Source organism: Dermacentor andersoni, chromosome 2, assembly GCF_023375885.2.
Source record: "Dermacentor andersoni chromosome 2, qqDerAnde1_hic_scaffold, whole genome shotgun sequence".
NCBI classification, from domain to species: domain Eukaryota; kingdom Metazoa; phylum Arthropoda; class Arachnida; order Ixodida; family Ixodidae; genus Dermacentor; species Dermacentor andersoni.
Window position 1 is genome coordinate 245,711,295 of NC_092815.1, and position 20,836 is coordinate 245,732,130.

General features: G+C 49.1%; 1 protein-coding gene across 2 annotated transcripts in view; it reads right to left on the reverse strand.

The window, feature by feature from the left end:
• Positions 1 to 4,871: 4,871 nt before the first annotated feature.
• LOC129387006 (uncharacterized) overlaps positions 4,872 to 20,836 on the reverse strand; it is a 131,866-nt gene continuing 115,901 nt past the window's right edge. For both annotated transcript variants that reach the window (XR_011892674.1, XM_055075627.1), the window contains exons 3-5: positions 12,590 to 12,672; positions 12,432 to 12,506; positions 4,872 to 5,128 (exon numbers count right to left, since the gene is read on the reverse strand). Coding sequence is in view for 1 of the 2 variants with exons in the window: in XM_055075627.1 (XP_054931602.1) it covers positions 4,965 to 5,128; positions 12,432 to 12,506; positions 12,590 to 12,672 (322 nt within the window). In the remaining variant the exon portion in view is untranslated. The remainder of the gene's footprint in view (positions 5,129 to 12,431; positions 12,507 to 12,589; positions 12,673 to 20,836) is intronic.

Below are 20,836 nucleotides of genomic sequence, written 5' to 3' on the forward strand. Positions count from 1 at the left end.
AGTGCGCTCGACTACTCCGCCAGAGCTCTTACCTAGTTTCGACGCGAGAACGCGAATGCTAAGACAACAAGTCGACGAAATTCTGCGCGACGATATCATCAAGCAGTCGAAAAGCCCGTGGGTGTCTCCTGTTGTCTTAGTGAAGAAAAAGGACAGAACCCTACGTTTCCGCGTTGCTTATCGTCGACTGAACAAGATCACCGAAGAAGGACGTATACCCCCTCTCACGGATGGACGAGGCATTGAATCTTCTCTGCAACGGTAAATGTTTCTCATCGATGGACCTCAAGTATGGCTACTGGTAAATAGAAGTCGATGACAGGGATGGCGAAAAGACTACCTTCCTGACGTCAGACGGCCTCTATGAGTTCAAGGTTATGCCATTTGGACTGTTCTGGGAGCCTGCAACGTTCCAGCACGTGATGGACACGGTTATCGCGGGATTGAAGTGGCAGACTTGTCTTATTTACTTGGATGACCTCGTCGTCTTCGCCGGAAATTTCGACGATCACCTTAGGCGGCTTTCGACAGTACTAGAAGCCATCAAGTCATCAGGGCTTACTCTGAAGCCGGTAAAGTGCCCATTTGCTTACGATAAGCTTCTGCTTCTAGGCCACGTCATCAGCAAATCTGGAGTCCGCTCCGACCCGCAGAAGACAGCTGCCATCGCAAAGTTCCCGCAGCCCATCGGCAAGAAGGCAGTGCATAGATTCCTTGGCATGTGTGCCTACTGCAGGCGCTTTGTCAACGACTTTTCATGCATCGCGTAGCCGCTAACACATCTAACGAAATCTGATGTCGAGTTCAACTGGGAAACGCCGCAGGCCGACGAATTTCAAGAACTCAAACGATGGATGCAGTCGCCGCCGGTAGTTGCACACTTCGACGAGGACACCGATACCGAAATCCACACTGACGCCAGTAGCCAAGGCCTCGCTGCCGTCCTAGTCCAGAGGAAAGACGAACTTCAATGGGTGATATATTATGCTAGCCAGTCGCTGTCCAAAGTGGAAGGCAATTATTCTACTACTGAAAAGGAATGCCTCGCCATCATTTGGGCTACAGCAAAGTTCCGCCCTTACCTATATGGCAGGCCATTCAAAGTGGTCAGCGACCATCACGCGTTGTGTTGGCCAGCTAACCTAAAAGACCCTTCAGATCGGCTGGCGCGGTGGAGCCTCACTCAGCAAGAATATGACATCACCGTAATCTACAAGTCCGGACGAAAACACTCTGACGACGACTGCCTATCACGCGCCCCCATTGATCCCCCGCCCAAGACGACGAGGACGACGAAGCCTTCCTTGGAATAATACGCGCGCAAGATTTCACTAAACAGCAACAAGCAGACCCGGAGCTAAAAGGCCTCGTCGAGTATGTGGAAGGGAACACCGACGTTGTGCCTAGGGCAATTAAGCGCGGATTGTTTTCGTTCACGCTACAAAACAACCTGCTCGTGAAGAAGAACTTCTCACCAGTTCGCGCCAACTACGTTATTGTTGTTCCGTTAGCGCTGCGTCCAGAAGAACGGCACGCCCTACATGATGATCCAACCGCTGGGCACCTCGAATTCTCCCAGACGCTGTCGAGGATACAGGAAAGGTATTACTTACCGAGTCTGACAGCCGACGTCGCGCGTTACGTCAAGACATGCCGAGACTGTCAGCGACGCAAGACACCACCGACAAGGCCAGCAGGATTGCCACAGCCGATCGAACCTCCTTGCCGACCACTTCAGCAGATGGGGATGGATTTGTTGGGACCGTTTCCGTCGTCAGCATCTGGGAATAAGTGGACCATCGTGGCAGTGGACTATCTCACCCGCTTCGCTGAAACTAAAGCTCTACCGGAAGGAAGCGCAGCCGAAGTGGCCAAATTTTCGTCGAGAACATCCTGCTGCGACATGGTGCCCCAGAAGTCTTCATCACCGACAGAGGAACGGCCTTTACAGCAGTACTCACCCAAACCATTCTGCAATACAGCCAGACAAGCCACAGGAGCACAACTGCCTACCACCCGCAGACGAATGGTCTCCCGGAGCGCCTGAACAAAACCCTCGCCGACATCCTAGCAATGTACGTCGACGTCGAGCACAAGACGTGGGATGCGGTCCTGCCGTACGTAACGATTGCTTACAACACGGCGGTGCAAGAAAGAACACAGATCACATCGTTCAAGCTGGTTTACGGCAGCAATGCGACGACTACTCTACACGCCATGCTGCCGCACGTCTGCGACGAAGAGAATATCGACGTCACCACCTATCTTCAGCGCGCCGAAGAAGCCCGACCGCTCGCCCGCCTGCGGATCAAGAACCAACAGAGGACCGACACTACAACCTTCGACGACGCTACGTCGAGTACCAGCCCGGTGACCGTGTTTGGGTTTGGACCCCTATACGCCGACGAGGACTGAGCGAGAAGCTTTTACGCCGCTATTTCGGACCATACAAGTTCATACGACGCATTGGCGCCCTCGACTATGAGGTCGTGCCAGACGGCATTTCGCTATCACAGCGGCGCCGCTCTCAGCCTGAAGTAGTTCATGTTGTGCGACTTAAGCCGTTCCACCAGCGCTAATGAACTTTGGGGACGTCGCAAAGGTGAACTTTGGACTGTTTTTGGATTGTGTCACCTTGGGCTTTTTATTTTTTTATTTTTTTGTTACTTTGTTTAACAAGTGACCTTTTGTGCTTCACTCTCCTGTTTGTAGCATCGGAACGATGCCTTTTGAGAGGGGGGAATTGACATGTGAACTCGTTTCTGTTTTACGGGTGAGCGCTTTTAACGTCTAAGAAATGTTATCGCTCAGCGCAGGACGCGTTACATGTATCGGAAGTTTCTGGAATGTTATCGATGCTTCTATCCGCTGTCTGTTGTCGCCGAACCTTTTGTAATGTCTTTGCATGTATGCGTAACGCGAATGGTGTAGAACTTTGTGGAAGGCACGCGGGTCCCAGCGGTTACTCTGGAGCATTCGACTACTGGTCTATCAAAGCCGACACGCTTGACCCGCAGATCAGATTTTGACTATCGCCGACTGCTTTCCCTGTTGTCGCCGTTCTTTAAGCGTAGCCTGTTTTTGTGGGCACAGGTTCGCTCAATAAAAGTTAGTTTCGTCTTTTACAGTATTGCTACTGTGTACTCCATGCGTCACTCCACGTGACAATATAGAGAACAGGCAGTTAATTTACCACCCTAATAAGTACAACTGCCGCGACTGACAATACCTTAAGCGGCGTCCGGGGGCTACATTATGGCGAGCTAAAAAATTGTCTGGATGATTTCTACACCACCGGAAGAGGCGTTAGCCTTGCCGTGGTCTCTCGGAAGATCACGTGTTCCCGAATAAAGTTGATGTGCGTAGGTTTCAAAGGTTTCTTTCGAACACGCAGCAACTTTTGACTATTTTTATCTAGGAGTTCTCTAACGTCATCCAGGTCACGGATAAGACACCTAACATTCGAATAAGCTATTTCTGTAATAATAGTGGATGTATTTTATGCTGTGTTTTTAATAGACGAAAATTATAGCCTAAAACCTGTAGCCCACTGGGCCCTTTCTACGTCGTGTGATCCGAGGTTTGCCTTTCATGGTGCCCTCCAAGGAGCTGGGCCACTCCTTTGGCATCTGGCACGCCGGTGAAATTGCTGATGATTCATCGCCTCCGCTGGAGCGCTGGATGTTCGCTCGCCAGCGACGCCTCCAGACACCAGCTTGCGGGTGTTTTGAGGCTCTTGATTGAACAAAGGGCGTAGAGCCCGCCGGCACGCAGGCTTGTTGGCTTATCTTGCTTGATGGCAGAGCAGTACATCCTGTTGCAGGTGAGGGAGCAGATGACGTTAGCGCCAATCCATGCTGTGGTGTCCTAACGCTCAATGAGAGCCGTTGTGCCACTGCCCACTGCCGTGACACTTCAGCGTACGAAGTTCCCGGCACAAATGAAAGTCGTCTGCGCTCCTCTTCAAAGGAATGTTCTCGTTCACCTTGAGGCTCATCACATCCTTCATTTTCTTCCATGATGTACACGACCTACAGTATATCGGGGACCCACCATCATAGTTTGCGCAGTGGCACGTGTCATCGCAGTTGTAAGCAGAATGTCAATGTCAAGCGCGTTTTGCACATGTGACGTGGCTTCAGCTGGTTGGAGAGACATGGCCAAATCGTTGCCATGTGAAGAAGCGCCGCAAGTTGGACATGCATGGTTTAACATGAATTTCGGTCGCATCCCCATGTGCTCGGGTTCGGGGGCTGCACCACACCAAATACTTGATGCGGCAGACGCTCCTGCTGGCGCGAGGGTTATTACTAAGCTAGCGATGAGCTATGTTTTTTATTTGTGGCGCAAGTGTCAATAATGACCAAAGAGGGCGAAAAAATTACATTAGACAGCCGGAGCAGCTGTCATTGACAGCTGGTATAGATGTCCCTTGGCTGTATCATAACCTCAAAATATTCGCTATAATATGTGCTAAATATAGGATATATTTAGTAAACCTATAACATATGAGGCGAGCTATGAAAATAATATGTATGTGAAGTGGTTGTCAGATCAAAATTTTAAATATATTCTGGAAGCACTAAGTGCTCATCCGGACCTTTGTATGCAAGTGCAGGGAAGCAGGGGTTACTAATGTAGAGACCACAAGTACAAAATGTTCACGGTTGGTACTACATGGCTACGAACTTGCTTTTTCTCCGCATTGGAAAATCAGTTGTGTAAGAAAACCTATAATAAATTTTTCACTCAATGTACGTCTCTTAGAAATGAATTATACCGAGAAAAGAAATCATACTTGTAGAACCATTAAATCTTGATGTGATCGAATGATTACCATCTCTAGTAGCAAGAAAGAAAACGATGCTGAATCATAACAATATGATGACTGTTTTATTTAAAGTGACGTTTCCTGTGCAGCGAGCTCCTGTTATCAACATACTTGAGTTTTTATTTGGTTTCTCTCATCCTTCTTTAGTTTTCCCCAAGGCAGGACATTTGCCGGGGTTGTACAATGTTTGTACAACTGGATCACAATTGATCTCATACCAATAGTCGCAGCATTTGGATGACTCGGTATGCCGGAAGTAGCTCTCTCTCACCAACAGTTCACAGGCGCGAAGCTTAACTGCAAAAATAAAGAACAATGGGGGTAATCTTAAGAATCACAAATGAAGCGCCTATCTTCCTGCTGCTACTTTTACGTGCAGCAGGCGTTCGATAACACCTGTGTGAGTCAAGGAATGTTTGCGAACGAGCCGGAACCATCCCTCTTGACAGACAATGAGATTAGGCCATAACAGGGCAAGTTTAAGGGCAGGTATACTGGTCAATGCGTGTGGTGCGGGGATGGAGAGCAGTCCACGCCAGAATCCGCACTTGAAAACAGAATAACTCAGTGTGTTGATGACGATAACATACATAAAGCAAGCACATCAGAGGTCATTAGCTACCTCTTAAATTGGGTAACCATGATGAGTGAGTCAATGAGAACTGTAGAACATTTTAGCAAAAGGTAATAGCAAAACTACATTCACTACTACCACTTTTATGCGTACATTGCGTAACTGAGATGCTGCCGTACCCTCGAGAATGGCTTCATGGCTTAGTCTGAACTAGCCTTTCTTTCAATAGGAAATATACGGACGCTCGATGCACATTTGCGCCGTCGTCGTCATGCTCTCCAGCTATTGATGGAGCAAGCGCTGTTCACGCAGGCAGGAGTGGAGGGTCTTCAGATACGCAGAGTGCGTTAGGCATCGAAGTGAACGCCCCACAAACGCTACGCACAACTGGCTCGGTAGCGGAGCTGTCTGCATTCCAGTATTGCAATGCGCACTTGTTGGAGTGACATCAGCGAGTACTATTTCTGGCCCTAGAGACGAGGACACAAAAAAGCCCATGAAAGGCACAAGGACGGCGTTTTAGCGTCGAGTCTGTGTCTATTACGTGCCTTCTTGCGTGCTCGTTAGTATGCGCTGCAATAGTTTTTCAATTGTGACTACCGCTGCAAGCATGACCGTTGTTATCATCATCAGCCTGGTTACGCCCACTGCAGGGCAAAGGCCTCTCCCATGCTTCTCCAACAACCCCGGTTACGTACTAATTGTGCCCATGTCGTGCCTGCAAACTTCTTAATCTCATCCGCCCACCTAACTTTCTGCCGCCCTCTGCTACGCTTCCCTTCCCTTGGAATCGGTTATCTAACCTCATTACATGTCCTGCCCATGCCCATTTCTTTTTCTTGATTTCAACTAAGATGTCATTAACTCGCGCTTGTTCCCTTAACCAATCTGCTCTTTTCTTATCCCTTAGCGTTACACCCATCATTATTCTTTCCATAGCTCGTTGCATCGTCCTCAATTTGAGTAGAACCCTTTTCGTAAGCATCCAGGTTTCTGCCCCGTAGGTGAGACACTGCCGCTGGTAAGACACAGCTATTATAGACTTTTCTCTTGAGGGATAATGGCAACCTGCTGTTCATGATCTGAGAATGCCTGCCAAACGCACCCCTCCCATTCTTATTCTTTTGATTATTTCTGTCTCAGGATCCGGATCCGCCGTCACTACCTTCCCTAAGTAGATGTATTCCCTTACCACTTCCAGTGCCTCGCTACCCATTGCAAATTGCTGTTCTCTTCCGAGACTGTTAAACATTACTTTATTTTTCTGCAGATTAATTTTTAGAACCACTCTTCTGCTTTACCTCCGAAGGTCAGTGAGCATACATTGCAATTGGTCCCCTGAGTTACTAAGCAAGGCAATATCATCAGCGAATCGCAAGTTACTAAGGTATTCTCCATTAACATTTATCCCCAATTCTTCCCAATCCAGGTCTCTGAATACCTCCTGTAAACACGCTGTGAATAGCATTGGAGAGATCGTATCTCCCTGCCTGTGCCTTGCTTTATTGGGATTTTGTTGCTTTCTTTATGGAGGAATACGGTGGCTGTGGAGCCGCTATAGCTATCTTTCAGTATTTTTACAAACGGCTCGTCTACACTCTATTTCCGTAATGCCTCAATGACTGATGGTGTTTCGACAGAATCAAACGCTTTCTCGTAATCAATGAAAGCTACATATAAGGGTTGGTTATATTCCGCACACTTCTCTATCACCTGATTGATAGTCTGAATATTGTCTATTGTTTAGTAGCCTTTACGGAATCCTGCCTGGTCCTTTGCTTGACAGAAGTCTAAGATGTTCCTGATTCTATTTGCGATTACCTGAGTAAATATTTTGTAGGCAACTGGCAGTAAGCTGATCGGTCTATCATTTTTCAAGTCATTGGCGTCCCCTTTCTTATGGATTAGGAATATGTTGGCGTTCTTACGGTACGCTCGAGGTCATGAGGCATTGCCTGTACAGGCTGGCCAGTTTCTCTAGAACAATCTGTCCACCATGCTTCAACAAATCTGCTGTTACCTGATCCTCCGCAGCTGCCTTCCCCCTTGGCATATCTCCCAAGGCTTTCTTTACTTCTTCCGGCGTTAGCTGTGGGATTTCGAATTCCGCTAGACTATTTTCTCTTCCATTATCGCCGTGGGTGCCACTGGTACTGTATAAATCTCTATAGAACTCGTCAGCCACTTGAACTATCTCATCCATATTAGTAATGATATTGCCGGCCTTGTCTCTTAACGCATACATCTGGTTCTTGCCAATTCCTAGTTTCTTCTTCACTGCTTTCAGGCTTCCTCCGTTCCTCAGAGCATGTTCAATTCTATCCATATTATACTTCCTTATGTCAGCTCTCTTACGCTTGTTGATTAACTTCGAAATTTCTGCCAGTTCTATTCTAGCTGTAGGGTTAGAGGCTTCATATATTGGCGTTTCTTGATCAGATCTTTCGTCTCCTGCGATAGCTTACTGGCATCCTGTCTAACGAAGTTACCACCGATTTCTATTGCACACTCCTTAATGATGCCCATAAGATTGTCGTTCCTATCTTGAACACTAAGGTCCTCTTCCTGAGTTAAAGCCGAATACCTGTTCTGTAGCTTGATCTGGAATTCCTCTATTTTCCCTCTTACCGCTAACTCATTGATCGGCTTCTTATGTACCATTTCTACCGTTCCCTTCTCAGGTCTACACTAATTCGAGTTGTTACCATCCTATGGTCACTGCAGCGCACTTTGCTGAGCACGCCCACACCTTCTATGATGCCAGGGTTAGCACAGAGTATGACGTCTATTTAATTTCTAGTCCCGCCGTTCGGGCTCCTCCACGTCCACTTTCGGCTATCCCGCTTACGGAAGAAGGTATTCATTATCCGCATATTATTCTGTTCCGCAAACTCTACTAATAACTCGCCCCTGCTATTCGTAGTGCCTATGCCATATTCCCCCACTGCGTTGTCTCCAGCCTGCTTCTTGCCTACCTTGGCATTAAAGCCGCCCATTACTATATGTATTTTGTTTTCACTCTACCCATCGCCGATTTCGCGTCCTCATAGAAGCTTTCGACTTCCTGGTCATCATGACTGGATGTAGGGGCGTAGACCTGTACAACCTTCATTTTGTACCTCTCATTGAGTTTCACAACAAGACCTGCCACGCTCACGTTAATGCTATAGAATTCCTGTACGTTACCAGCTATATTCTTATTAATCAGGAATCCGACTCCTAGTTCTCGTCTCTCCGCTAAGCCTCGGTAGCACAGGACGTGCCCGCTTTATAGCACTGTATATGCTTCTTTTGGCCTCCTAACTTCACTGAGACTTTTTCTGTCACGTTCTAGCGGTAAACGTTGCCAGGTTCATATTCCCATGGCGGCCTGTCCGGAGCCAGGGATTCTTAGCACCCCTGCTGCGTCGCAGGTCTGACCGCCGCCGTGGTCAATTGCTTCGCAGCTGCTGGGGACTGAGGGCTGGGGTTTGATTGTTGTGTTCATATAGGAGGTTGTGGCCAAGTACTGCACCAGGGTGGCCAATCTTGCTCTGGTGAGAGAGTGCGTTACCGGTTCTGGCCACCGGGATCAGGCCACACTCCAGGCCTGTTTGTACGCAGGCATAATACAGGCCTACAAGCACTCTGCAACTAGTCAAGCGGCTGGCAAGATGGGGAGGAAGTGTGCTGAAGGCGCGCTTCCTCCTGGTTTTTGACGGGGAATGAGTGCGCCGCGCGCACTTCTCACAGCTTAATTCGCGCTGATGTGGGACGCAGCACAAAGGTGAATTCTATCGCTGCTACAACCTCGCTTCCTGACTCCAGCGATTTGACAGCGAATTTCCATTGTCTTTCAGTCAAATATGTCCATGTTTGCTTGGGCGTCCGTGACACCGTGTTTGTTAATTTAATTATTATGCCTATGTTTAGAAGTTTACGCAACTCATAAGACCACTACCCTATCTTGGTTTAGCTGTCCGATAACCTTCTATCGCAATCGATGCTTCGCCATCATAGAATAATTCTCTTCTGCCTTCTACACCGACCGGCAGGGTCAAGCTATGGCACTTTCTAATCTTTCTCTTTTCGGACAAGCACGGAACCGAGTCCCACGCTATATGCGGTGCAGTGGATTTCCGTTTCGGTGTCTTTGTCGAAGTGTGAGAGTTCCGGTGGCCACTGCAAGCGTCGTTTAATTTCTTCAAATGCCGCTACTTGCGGTGTTTCCTGTCTAAAATAGAAGTCAGTTTTCACGAGAATAGCCAGAGACTCGCCGATGCAAGCGAAGTCATCGACAAAGCGCATATAGTAGGCGCACAAGCCAAGAAATCTCCGCGCTGCCTTCTTATCAATAGGCTGCGGAAAGCTGTCGACAGCACCTGTCTTCTGTGGGTCAGGATGGACTCCGCATTTGTGGTCCACTATCAAGGTCAAATATAGATTGTCGAGGAACACAAGTGTAAGTGACGGCAATAATCCTAGGTCTCCATGCTAAATGTGCACTGAGTATGGGAGTGTGCAACCCTGTACAAGATAAAACATTGGCAGGTAGAAGCGTTAGTGTGATATTCCGGTTTTTAACAATCCAGCTCGAAGATTGGTTGCCGAGGAACACAGTTAAAGCTACTGGTAATTATGTAACGCCTAGGTGTCTCTGCTGAATGTTCCCTGCACTCGCCGTGTCAAACCGGCTACGAGTGAATATATAGGCGCTTATAAGAGGGAATGGTCAATAAAACTACTGCCCGGTTTCGTTAACCCAAAAAGATTACGTTCCCGTGACGCCTGCGGCAGAAAGGATGTTCCACACCCACTGCCAAGGTTTGTGAGTGCTGGCGCTGGCTCACACTCCCAAGGTTCTACTAGGACACATAAGTACCCAAGAAAGTGGATCGGGAAACGGGGGCGGCGGTAGCCCAATTAGTAGAGCATCGCACGCGTAATGCGAAGCTTGTGCGTTCATTCCCCACCTGCGGCAAGTTGTTTTCTCATCCACTTCCATTTCCATTAATTTATCACGTCGCTATTTCATTTATTAGGCACAAGTAATTTGCCCTATGTAGTCTCTGGTATGAGTGTTGGCTGCTTATATTACTAATAAAAGCCGGGCCCCTCGGTTAACCCCATTTCGCCTCGTTTAACACACAACGAAGCTCTCGAATCCGGCTACATTGATGTGTACAGGTAGTATGCGTGGGCTTATTGACCGGTTGTCTTCACCTGAAAAGATAACGATCTCGTGACGCCTGTTGAAGAAAGGATGTTCCACATCCGCAGTCATGCTTTGTGAGTGGTGGTGTTGGCTAGCACTCCCAGGGTTCTACTAGAAAACACAAATACCCAAGAAAGTGGATGGGGAAACGGCGCTTTGGTAGCTCAATTGGTCGAGAATCACACGCGTAATGCGAAGCTTGTGGGTTTGTTCCGCACCTGCGGCAAGTTGTTTCATCATCCAATTTCATTTCCATTCATTTATAGTTTCTTTATTTCGCTTATTAAGCACAAGCAATTTCCCCTATGCTGCGCTTAGGATATGGCTTCTTATGATATGGTTAATTGACCATCTTTTATATGTACAGTATCAAAATCTTAAAGACTGATGCACGTAGACCTTTTTGTATGTTAAAAGCGCATACAATAAGTTAACTCATAAAGCCATCCCGCATGTTTTTGGGGACGTTTGATTTGGAGTCCGCCTTCCGGGGTCGATATATAATTATTTGTAGATGTTCCGTTTACAAGCATATGATCAGTGGCGTAGCTAGGTCGTCTGGCACCCCGGGCCCATTGGTCTACTGTTTCTGTCAACCCCCTCCCCCCGGGTGTAGTCGAGGAAGGCGAGGATATCGACAATTTCCGGGTGTCTTCAGACGTATGTGATACCCCCCCCCTCCCCTCTGGCCCCTTGCACCCAAGGCCCACGCCCCCCCCCCCCCCCCCCCGTTGCTACGCCACTGCATATGATGTTACGACACCGCAGCTTCATGCCGCAAATGGGGTGCCTAAAGACGGAATGCTGCGCCACGTACTCTTTAACATTTCGCTCGTTTGGATTGCCCACACACTCCTCCAATACGTTCTTATGTCAAACTATGCTGACGATACCAGCAGTTGGGCATCTGGGGTGACAGATTACCTCGTGCGTGCCGTGCTCCAGAAAGCAGCAACAGCAAAGACCGCGTAGATTCGAAAACAAGGAGAACTGTCATTGAACAAGTGTTTACTACTTTCCTTGACCCACAAGGCAATCAGGCTACACAATTTTGTAATTAATGGGCACGCAACCAGTTTTCGCAATGTAAACCGCTTTCCGGGAGTAACACTAGACCGCGACCTTCCTGAAGCCCTCATGTTTCCAATTTTAAAAACAGGCTCAGCATGTTCACAGACGTAGTCAGTTTTTACAAAATACATGCAGCGGTTGAGCGTGAGCAACTCTCGGACTTTGTGCTAGTGAGGCGTCATTAAACCAGACTTGTGGCAAAAGTGCCAATGGTGTAATTGGGTGCATCGGGTACTTGAATTCGAAAACCGGATAACCGGAGAATAATCGGTTAGGTTGCTAGTTGTTCCGTTAAAAATATCCAGTTATTCCGATACCCCGATACGAAATTGTATTTTTTTAGCGGTGAGAGTTTAGCATAATATGTTTCATCAGTCTATGAAATGGGACTACCGTACGAGTTTTGCATAGCAAAACTGTGCGTAATCTCAGGGGTAATGTCTGAGCTGCTTATTACAGGTTACCAGCATTTCATAACATTTGTTAAATTTTTCAGAGTGCTAATTAGGTGTGAAGAATGAAAGTGCTTTGGAGCGAAAACAAAGACTTTTTGCTAGAGAATTAGTCCTAAACTCATAGCGAATGTAAAATATTTTACACAACGCTGTTCTCTTAAGGTTTATCTAGGTATATTGGGCTCAATGATGTGAATTCAAGTTGAATATTCAGCGAGACGTTGCGTGCCAAGTATCGGCAATAGCTCTAACTGTATAACAGGAAAATGTTCATCCCCTACAGTTTGCATTACAAAACATGCTCACCAGTGCTGCGATAGACCAACTTTACTAGCAGGCAGTCTTCGTCAGCATGCAGTATGAGGTAAGTCAAGAGTCCATCTGTATATTCGGAAATCCAGTGTTTGTTGATATTAGCGCAATGTATAGGTTTGGGTAAAAATTGAAAAATGCCATTTACATACATGGAGAAGGTGACTTGAAGAAATTCATTGACGTGGTTCCTGTGCCCCAAGCCTCAGCAGTGAAATTCTTTTGCAAGGTAACCCTGTAACATAAAAATTATATGATGAATTGGTCACTTGGCGCTTCAGCCGCTGGGCATTTATGAACAGAGCTGGGCAAATTCCATCGCTTTCGCTTTCCTTGTCACCCACAGCTTAAAAACTTTACCTGGCCACCTTCGCCTTTATTCTCAAAGCGCAATCTAGCTACCTGCCTCAGCCCTAACCAGCTAACAGGTTTCCGCTCTCATCCGTGATTTCCTGAATCTCGCTAATCGCTTTACTAATAAAGCAATGGAGAACTAAGTACACAAATTAATAATGAACGAATTAGGAATGTACATCAATTACAGGAGGACAATTTACAATTTTAAAGGAACTTTCATACTTTGCCCCTATCACAGCCATAAAGCATTTTCCAACTTTTAGATTTATTCGCTTCACTGTCATAGAATATCATAGCCTGTCACACTCTTCCATATTTAAGTTCTGCATCTGACCTCATCGCTTTGAGTATAACCTCCTTTACTAAAGCGAGAAGCTTAGGTTATACGAAAGTTTGGAAATGTGTTTTCTGCACCTGCGACATTTTATTTTCTTTCGGTACAAGCAATAGTGCTTTGCAACCAAGGAACAAAAAGGCGATACGACATCGTACGTAGGGCAAGAAATATCGTTTCTCTAAGGAACCAACATAAAAAAACATCGAAATCAACAACATCAATTCGTAACACGAACCTAGTGGGCACAAACGCATAGTACCGGCTTTGAGACAAAGTAAAAGAAAATTTTATGAAATGTGTTCAGAATATGTTTATTCTGAGAAATTACGACATGAACTTTGCGAGTCTCGATGACGGCACAATACCAACAGGACGATAATACATAAGACACGCTGCACTGTATAGACGGTAAGAGTCCACAGAAATGTCCCAATCCACGTGACCTTTTATACATGGTTACTTAGATCAACAAAAAACAAAAACGACTTGAACATAGAATAATTGTCACGCTTACATAGATATTGTTTTGTCCACACAAGCACATGAAAGTATGTACAATAGATGATGTGACTGAAACAACCGTGCTAGATCACAGATGAGGCGCGGGCCCATATTTACGTGGACCCCATCACAAAGAACATGCACCCAGAGTACAACCAAGAACGGCGGCAGGCACGGGTAAAGGCCCTCATCGAACAACACGCCCAAGACCCGCACGCCCGGTACGTGGACGCAGCGAAATACAAGCGGGAAGGCTTCGCGGCAGTGGTCGTTGCGGCGGCTACCGTCACGAAGACAACGGCAGCGAGCGTGCTGTGCACGGAGGCCACAGACGCTGAGGAGGTTGCCATCGCTCTGGCGATCACAGAGGCCGAGTGTCGCACTGTGCTCAGCGACTCGAGGAATGCCGTGCGCAACTTTGCCAAGGGGCGAATATGCGCGCCGGCGGCCGCCATCGCCGGCAAGCTCCAACTTCAAGACCGCGGCAGCACCGTCCGTATCAAGTCGTTCCCGGCGCACACCGGCGAGTGTGAATCCTCACCGAACCACAACGAGACGGCCCATTCGGTGGCGCGAGCGTTTACTTTCCGCGCCCCCGAGAGTGACCGTTCCGTGTGGTGGTTCGAAACCAAGGACAGATTGACCAGTTATGCCGAAGTAACCAAGTGGCACCGCTTAGCTCGACGGACAATGCCGCCTCCCCACCCAGCACTCAGTCGGGAGGAGGCCGTAATCCTAAGTCAAATACAGACTGCGTCACTCCTCGCCCCCGCAATGCTGCACGTGCTTCACCCAGAGCTCTATCCGAGTGGGCTGTGCGGTGTTTGTGCAGCGGGTACGGCAGACCAATGGCACATCATGTGGGACTGTGCCAGGTTCTCGACGGCAGCTACCTCCAGGACTTACCCGCCCGAATTTCAAGGTGCACTGCAGTCTGCAGACAAGGACAAGCAACTATGGGCCGTCCAGCAGGCCCGGGGTGCGCTCGAAAAGCACAAGCCTCATGACCCACTACAAACGGGCCCAACTTGGCTAGTGCAGAGTAGGGTATAAGCTGGGCCGACGCTTGGCCAGCGTCACGACACGTTGAACCGTCGTTGGCCGGCACTTTATTAATGTTATCCCTATCCTATCCTATCAGACTTCTCTTACTGGTAAAAATTGAGACAGATTACATGTGTGCAGTATACATAGGGAGGTCCCATAGTCGAAGACTGTATTGGTACCTCCTGTTAAAGACCCTTATGATGGTATACAATGTTTAAGCCAACAGTTGCGCAGATTAGAGCTAAGAGTAATATCGAAGCATGTTTATAGCATATCAGTAATAACAACACCTATAAACAGCATGACAGTATGAAAAACAGAATAACATTAAAAAAGAAGACGGACACTCTCTGTAAACACGTACGGATATTGTATTATGATTGCTTTTACTTCTCTTTTAAATTGGTATAAATATTGTTACGTGAAGCTGAAGCCGAATACTATTTACAATTTATTTACAAGTAACCTCACGGAGACCAAAATGGCGACGCTATGTCGAACCGGCACACACGTCGTCTTCATCCTCCTCAGTGTAGCCACACTGTGGCGGCTGTTCCGTAGCATCATCCCTGGCTGTAGAAGCACCGTCCCGGTGCTTAATCTACACATCCGCGGTGAAAGGTGTGTGGTAAGGTTTTAGTCTTGCCACGTGAACGATGTCACTTGCAGCTGTTGATGACGCTGAGAGATCGGCGGGGATGATTTCATACGTGACATCGGTCACTTGGCGTACCACACGGTAAGGGTCTGTTTAGCGCGACAGCAGCTTTTCGGAAAGGCCCACACGGCGAACGGGTAACCAGAGAAGCACCAGAGAACCCGGAGAAAAGTGCACGTCACGATGGTGGCAATCATAGAGGCATCTCTGATGCTCCTGTGAGGCCTCGAGACGGGTGCGGGCGAGCTGGCGCGCGTGGTCGGCGTGTGCGATCGCGTCGCGGGCGTATTCAGTGGCGGAACGTGTGGCCGAGGGCAGCAAAGTGTCCAAGGGCAACACGGGTTCTCGGCCATATAGGAGATAGAACGGCGAATAACCGGCGGTGTCGTGACGCGATGAATTATCCGCGAACGTCACATATGGTAAGTGAAGATCCCAGTCGTGGTGGTCGGTCGCAACGTACTTGGAAAGCATGTCGGTGATGGTTCGATTGAGGCGCTCCGCGAGGCCGTTGGTCTGTGGGTGGTAGCACGTGCTGAAATTGTGCTTTGTCGAGCAGGAGCGGAGTATGTCCTCGACGACTGCCGACAGAAAGCTGCGGCCACGGTCAGTGAGTAATAGGCGCGGAGCACCGTGCACTAAAATGATGTCATAGAGCAGAAAGTCAGCAACGTCAGTCGCGCAACTTGTCGGGAGGGCTCTGGTGATTGCGTACCGCGTAGCATAATCGGTAGCGACGGCGACCCATTTATTTCCGGAGCCCGAGAGAGGAAACGCTCCAAGCAGGTCTAGACCAACACGGAAAAAGGGTTCCGGTGGGATGTCGATCGGCTGGAGATATCTAGCTGGAGGTGTGGAGGGCTTCTTCCGGCGCTGACAGGGCTCACAAGCGGCAACGTAGCGCCGCACGGAGCGGGCGAGACCCGGCCAAAAGAATCGACGGCGTACACGGTCGTATGTGCGTGAGACGCCCAAGTGTCCACCTAAGGGAGCATCGTGAAGTTGCTGGAGGACAGTCGAACGCAGGTGCGATGGAAAGACGAGCAGAAGGTCAAGGCCGTGTGGATCGAGATTACGGCGGTATAATGTCCCCTCCTTAAGGAGAAACATCCGGAGAGAGGCGTCGCCAGGAGTTGACTCCAGACGGTCGATGAGGGCGCCTAATGAAGGATCGCGCCGTTGCTCGTTGCCGATTTGAAGCAACTGGGACACAGAGAAAACGCAAGCGATGGCGTCCGCATCAGCCGGTTTGTCGACGGGGTAGCGGGACAAACAATCGGCATCCTGGTGCAAGCGTCCCGTCTTATATACCACGGGGAAGGTATATTCTTGCAGGCGTAACGCCCAGCGAGCGAGTCGTCCCGTAGGGTCCTTTAGCGAGGATAGCCAGCAGAGAGCGTGGTGATCAGTGATGACACAGAAGGGGTGTCCGTACAAGTATGGACGAAATTTCGCAACAGCCCACACAAGAGCGAGGCACTCGCGCTCTGTGATTGAATAATTGCGCTCGGCGGGTGATAGAAGTCGGCTGGCGTAGGCTATAACGCGATCATGTCCACGCTGGCGCTGTGCTAACACTGCTCCTATGCCGTGACCACTGGCATCAGTTCGAACTTCCGTTGAGGCAGACGGGTCAAAGTGGGCCGAAATTGGAGGCGTGGTAAGGAGAGTAGTCAGCTGCGAGAAAGATGAGGCATGGTCAGGACCCCAAGAAAAAGGGGCGTCTTTCTTCAAGAGGTCGGTAAGGGGACGTGCGATGGTCGCAAAATCCTTCACAAAGCGTCGGAAATAAGAGCACAGCCCCACGAAACTACGAACGTCCTTGGTAGACTTCGGAACAGGAAAATTCGTAACGGCGCGAATTTTGTCCGGATCGGGTCGCACGCCTCTGGTGTCTACGAGGTGTCCAAGGACGGCGATTAGGCGGCGAGCGAAATGACATTTTGACGAGTTCAACTGGAGGCCGGCTCGGCGGAACACGTCAAGAATCGCTGAAAGACGGTCTAGATGCGTGTCGTATGTGGGCGAATAAACTATAACGTTGTCCAGATAGCACAAACAGGTGCACCACTGAACCCCTGAAGCAAAGAGCCCATCATTCGTTCGAAGGTGGTGGGCGCATTACAGAGACCGAAAAGCATCACCTTGAACTGATAAAGGCCGTCAGGGGTAACAAATGCAGTCTTCTCTCGGTCCATGTCATCGACGGATATCTGCCAGTAGCCGGACCGTAAGTCGATAGAAGAAAAATAGGTGGCACCGTACAGGCAGTCAAGACCGTCATCAATACGTGGCAAAGGGTACACGTCCTTTTTTGTGATTTTGTACAGGTGGCGATAATCTACACCAAAGCGCCATGTTCCATCCTTCTTTTTGACAAGTACGACTGGAGATGCCCAGGGACTACAGGAAGGCTCGATAAGGTCGTTTGCAAGCATCTTTGTGACTTCGTGTTGGATAACAGCTCGTTCTGACGCAGAAACACGGTATGGACGTCGGTGAATAGAGTTCGCATCGCCAGTATTTATGCGATGGGTCACGACGGACGTTTGACCTAAGGGTCTGTTGTCAAAGTAAAAAATGTCGCGATAGCCTTCAAGAACGCGGCAAAGAGCTTCAGCTTGAGCAGGTGTAAGGTCAGAGGAGACCATCTTCTTAATGTCGACATCAGCCCCGTGCGATGACGTCACGGTATGGGCTGAGCTGTAACGATCTTCCACTGTGAATGGCTCGACCTCATCATCCTGCAAAGCGCGAATTATAGCCAAGGAGATCCCCTGAGGCAGAACTTGCGCGGTTAGCGCGAAATTGACAAGTGGAAGGCAGGTGCGGTTGCCAGTAATTTTCAGCAGTGTGTGCGGCACGGTAACACCATGTGTAAGCATAACGGCCGGAATCGGTGCGGCCACGTAATTGCCGTCAGGTACAGCTGGAGAGGACAACAAGTCGATGTGGGTCACATAGTGAGGTGGTAGGCGAATAAAATCAATGCAGCTCAGATGGCTTGTTGGCTGGTCCACAGGGTCGGCAAGGAGCGGCAAGTCAAGGTGAAGTGAGCCGGCGGAACAGTCAATGAGGGCAGAATGACGGGCAAGAAAATCCAGACCGAGAATGAGTTCGTGAGGGCAATGCTCGATGACGGTGAAGAGAACGACGGTGTGTCTCAGCAATGGTGAGTCGGGCAGAACACATGCCAACAATAGCGACAGTGCCTCCTTCGGCGACTTGTACAACTCGGTTCGGGGCAGGCGTCAGAACTTTCTTGAGCCGACGGCGAAGAGCAGCACTCATAATGGACACATGCGCCCCGGTGTCAATCAACGCGCACACAGGAACATTGTCGACGAGAACGTCCAAAAGATCCTTGTGCGTGGGTAAGGTGCAGCGAGGATTTTGTGCCAATGTCGTCAATGCAGCTTCACCTCCAGAAGCTGCACTGTCTAGTTTTCCGGTCGGGGGTGCGGCGAGTAGGTCGGAGAAGGAGCACGGCGTGACGGCGGCGAGCGAGATTGGCGGCGGGAGGGAGAAGGCGAGCGGGAGTAGCGGGGTCGTGGCAAAGGTGTCGCAGGGTCAGATGATAGAGCGGGCATAGAAGGGGCGAAGGAAAAGGATGCGGTATAGGGGCGAGGGGGGTAATCAGGATAATAGCGCGTCGGAGAAGTCCAGCGGCTGCGGCAGTGGCGAGCGGCATGTCCAATGCGTCGGCAGTTAAAACAGATCGGCTTGTCGTCCACGGTTCGCCATTCCGAGGGGTTGCGCTGTCCATAAGAGGAGTAAGAAGAGTGCGGTGGGGACGTGCGTGGAGACAAAGGTTCCGAGCGTACGGGACGAATGGATTGCACGCCGACGTTGGACAACTCTTGACGGACGACGGCCTGGATCAAGGAGATTGTCACCGGAGAATGTTCAGGTAACGTGAATGAAGGGGCCGCCGGTTGTGCCGCTTCGACCTCACGACGAATGATACGGGTCAAGTTGTCACATCGCGACAGCTGGTGGAAGAGGTCGTCACAGGATGACGTAGCAGCTGTGTTGGGAAGTCGCGTGATGTGCTGGGATACCCGGCGGCTTTTAGCATGCTCGAGACGGCGGCACTCCTTGAGGATGGTATCGATGCTGGTGACGTTCGTAAACACCAGTAAATTGAAGGCGTCGTCAGCAATGCCTTTGAGGACGTGATTAACCTTATCCTCCTCAGTCATGTTCGGGTCAGCCTTGGCACAGAGGGCCAACACGTCGAGAATGTACGCCACCTAGGACTCGGTCGACGTCTGCACACGTGTGGCAAGGGCTTTCTTCGCGTTGACTTGTCGACCAAACGGATTGCCAAAAAGGTCGCGTAGCTTGTCTTTGAAGAGATCCCAGCTCGAGATCTCCTCTTCGTGAGTCTGGAACCACGCCAATGGAGCTCCGTCGAGGTAGAAAAGTACGTTGGCAAGCATAACAGTCGGATCCCACCCGTGACTGGTGCTGACACGTTCGTATAAGCGGAGCCAGTCGTCAACATCAAGACTGCCAACTCCGTTGAAAACACCAGGATCCCGAGGTGGGGCAACGGCGAAGTAGGTCGGGGCTGCAGGCGGAGACGCTTGCGCAGATGAAGTGCCGCAAGCAGGAGCCGAAGTTGCATTGTCGCCGTTGCGACCGCTGCGAAGCTCCATGACGGGTACGGGGAACGTCCACCTCCACCAAATTAATGTTACGTGAAGCTGAAGCCGAATACTATTTACAATTTATTTACAGGTAAGCTCACGGAGGCCAAAATGGCGACGCTATGTCAAACCGGCACACACGTCGTCTTCGTCCTCCTCAGTGCAGCCACACTGTGGCGGCTGTTCCGTAGCAATATCTTGCATATTTCTTTGTGGGTGGCAGAGTATTCCAAAGCAATATTGAGGAAAATTCCACTGTCTGTTTGCCCCCCATAGCACGCACTTTAGGTAAATACTATTATAGAATAGAATTACAGAAGAATATTATAGAACATTATAGTGTAGAATACTATATAGAATATAAAAGAAAAATACCATTGAGTGCGAATCTGCTGTGACTATGAGCTATCAGGTCACAAGGTGACAAGCAGATCGATGGCTGTCCCTTAGTCGTATATTTGTAGAATATAATACGTTCTGAAATAGGATGATGTTTTCATATAGTAGTGACTTTCCATTTGCAAAGTGTGAACTGTATCCCGGCCACGGCGGCCGCATTTCAATGGGAGCGAAATGCGAAAAAACCCGTGTACTTACATTTATGTGCACGTTAAAGAACCCCTGGTGGTCGAAATTTCCGTAGTCCTCCACTACGGCGTGCCTCATAATCAGAAAATGGTTGTGGCACGCAAAGCCCCATAATTTAATTTTTTCTAAGTGTGGACTGCTTGTAATAATTCTTATGGGCTAGTTTTGAATTGCCTGGAGGGATGCCAAGTGAGTGTTATAAGAGTTAATCCAGCATACTGTCAAGTTTAATTGTCAGGCGACATCTGAAAGAGGCCGT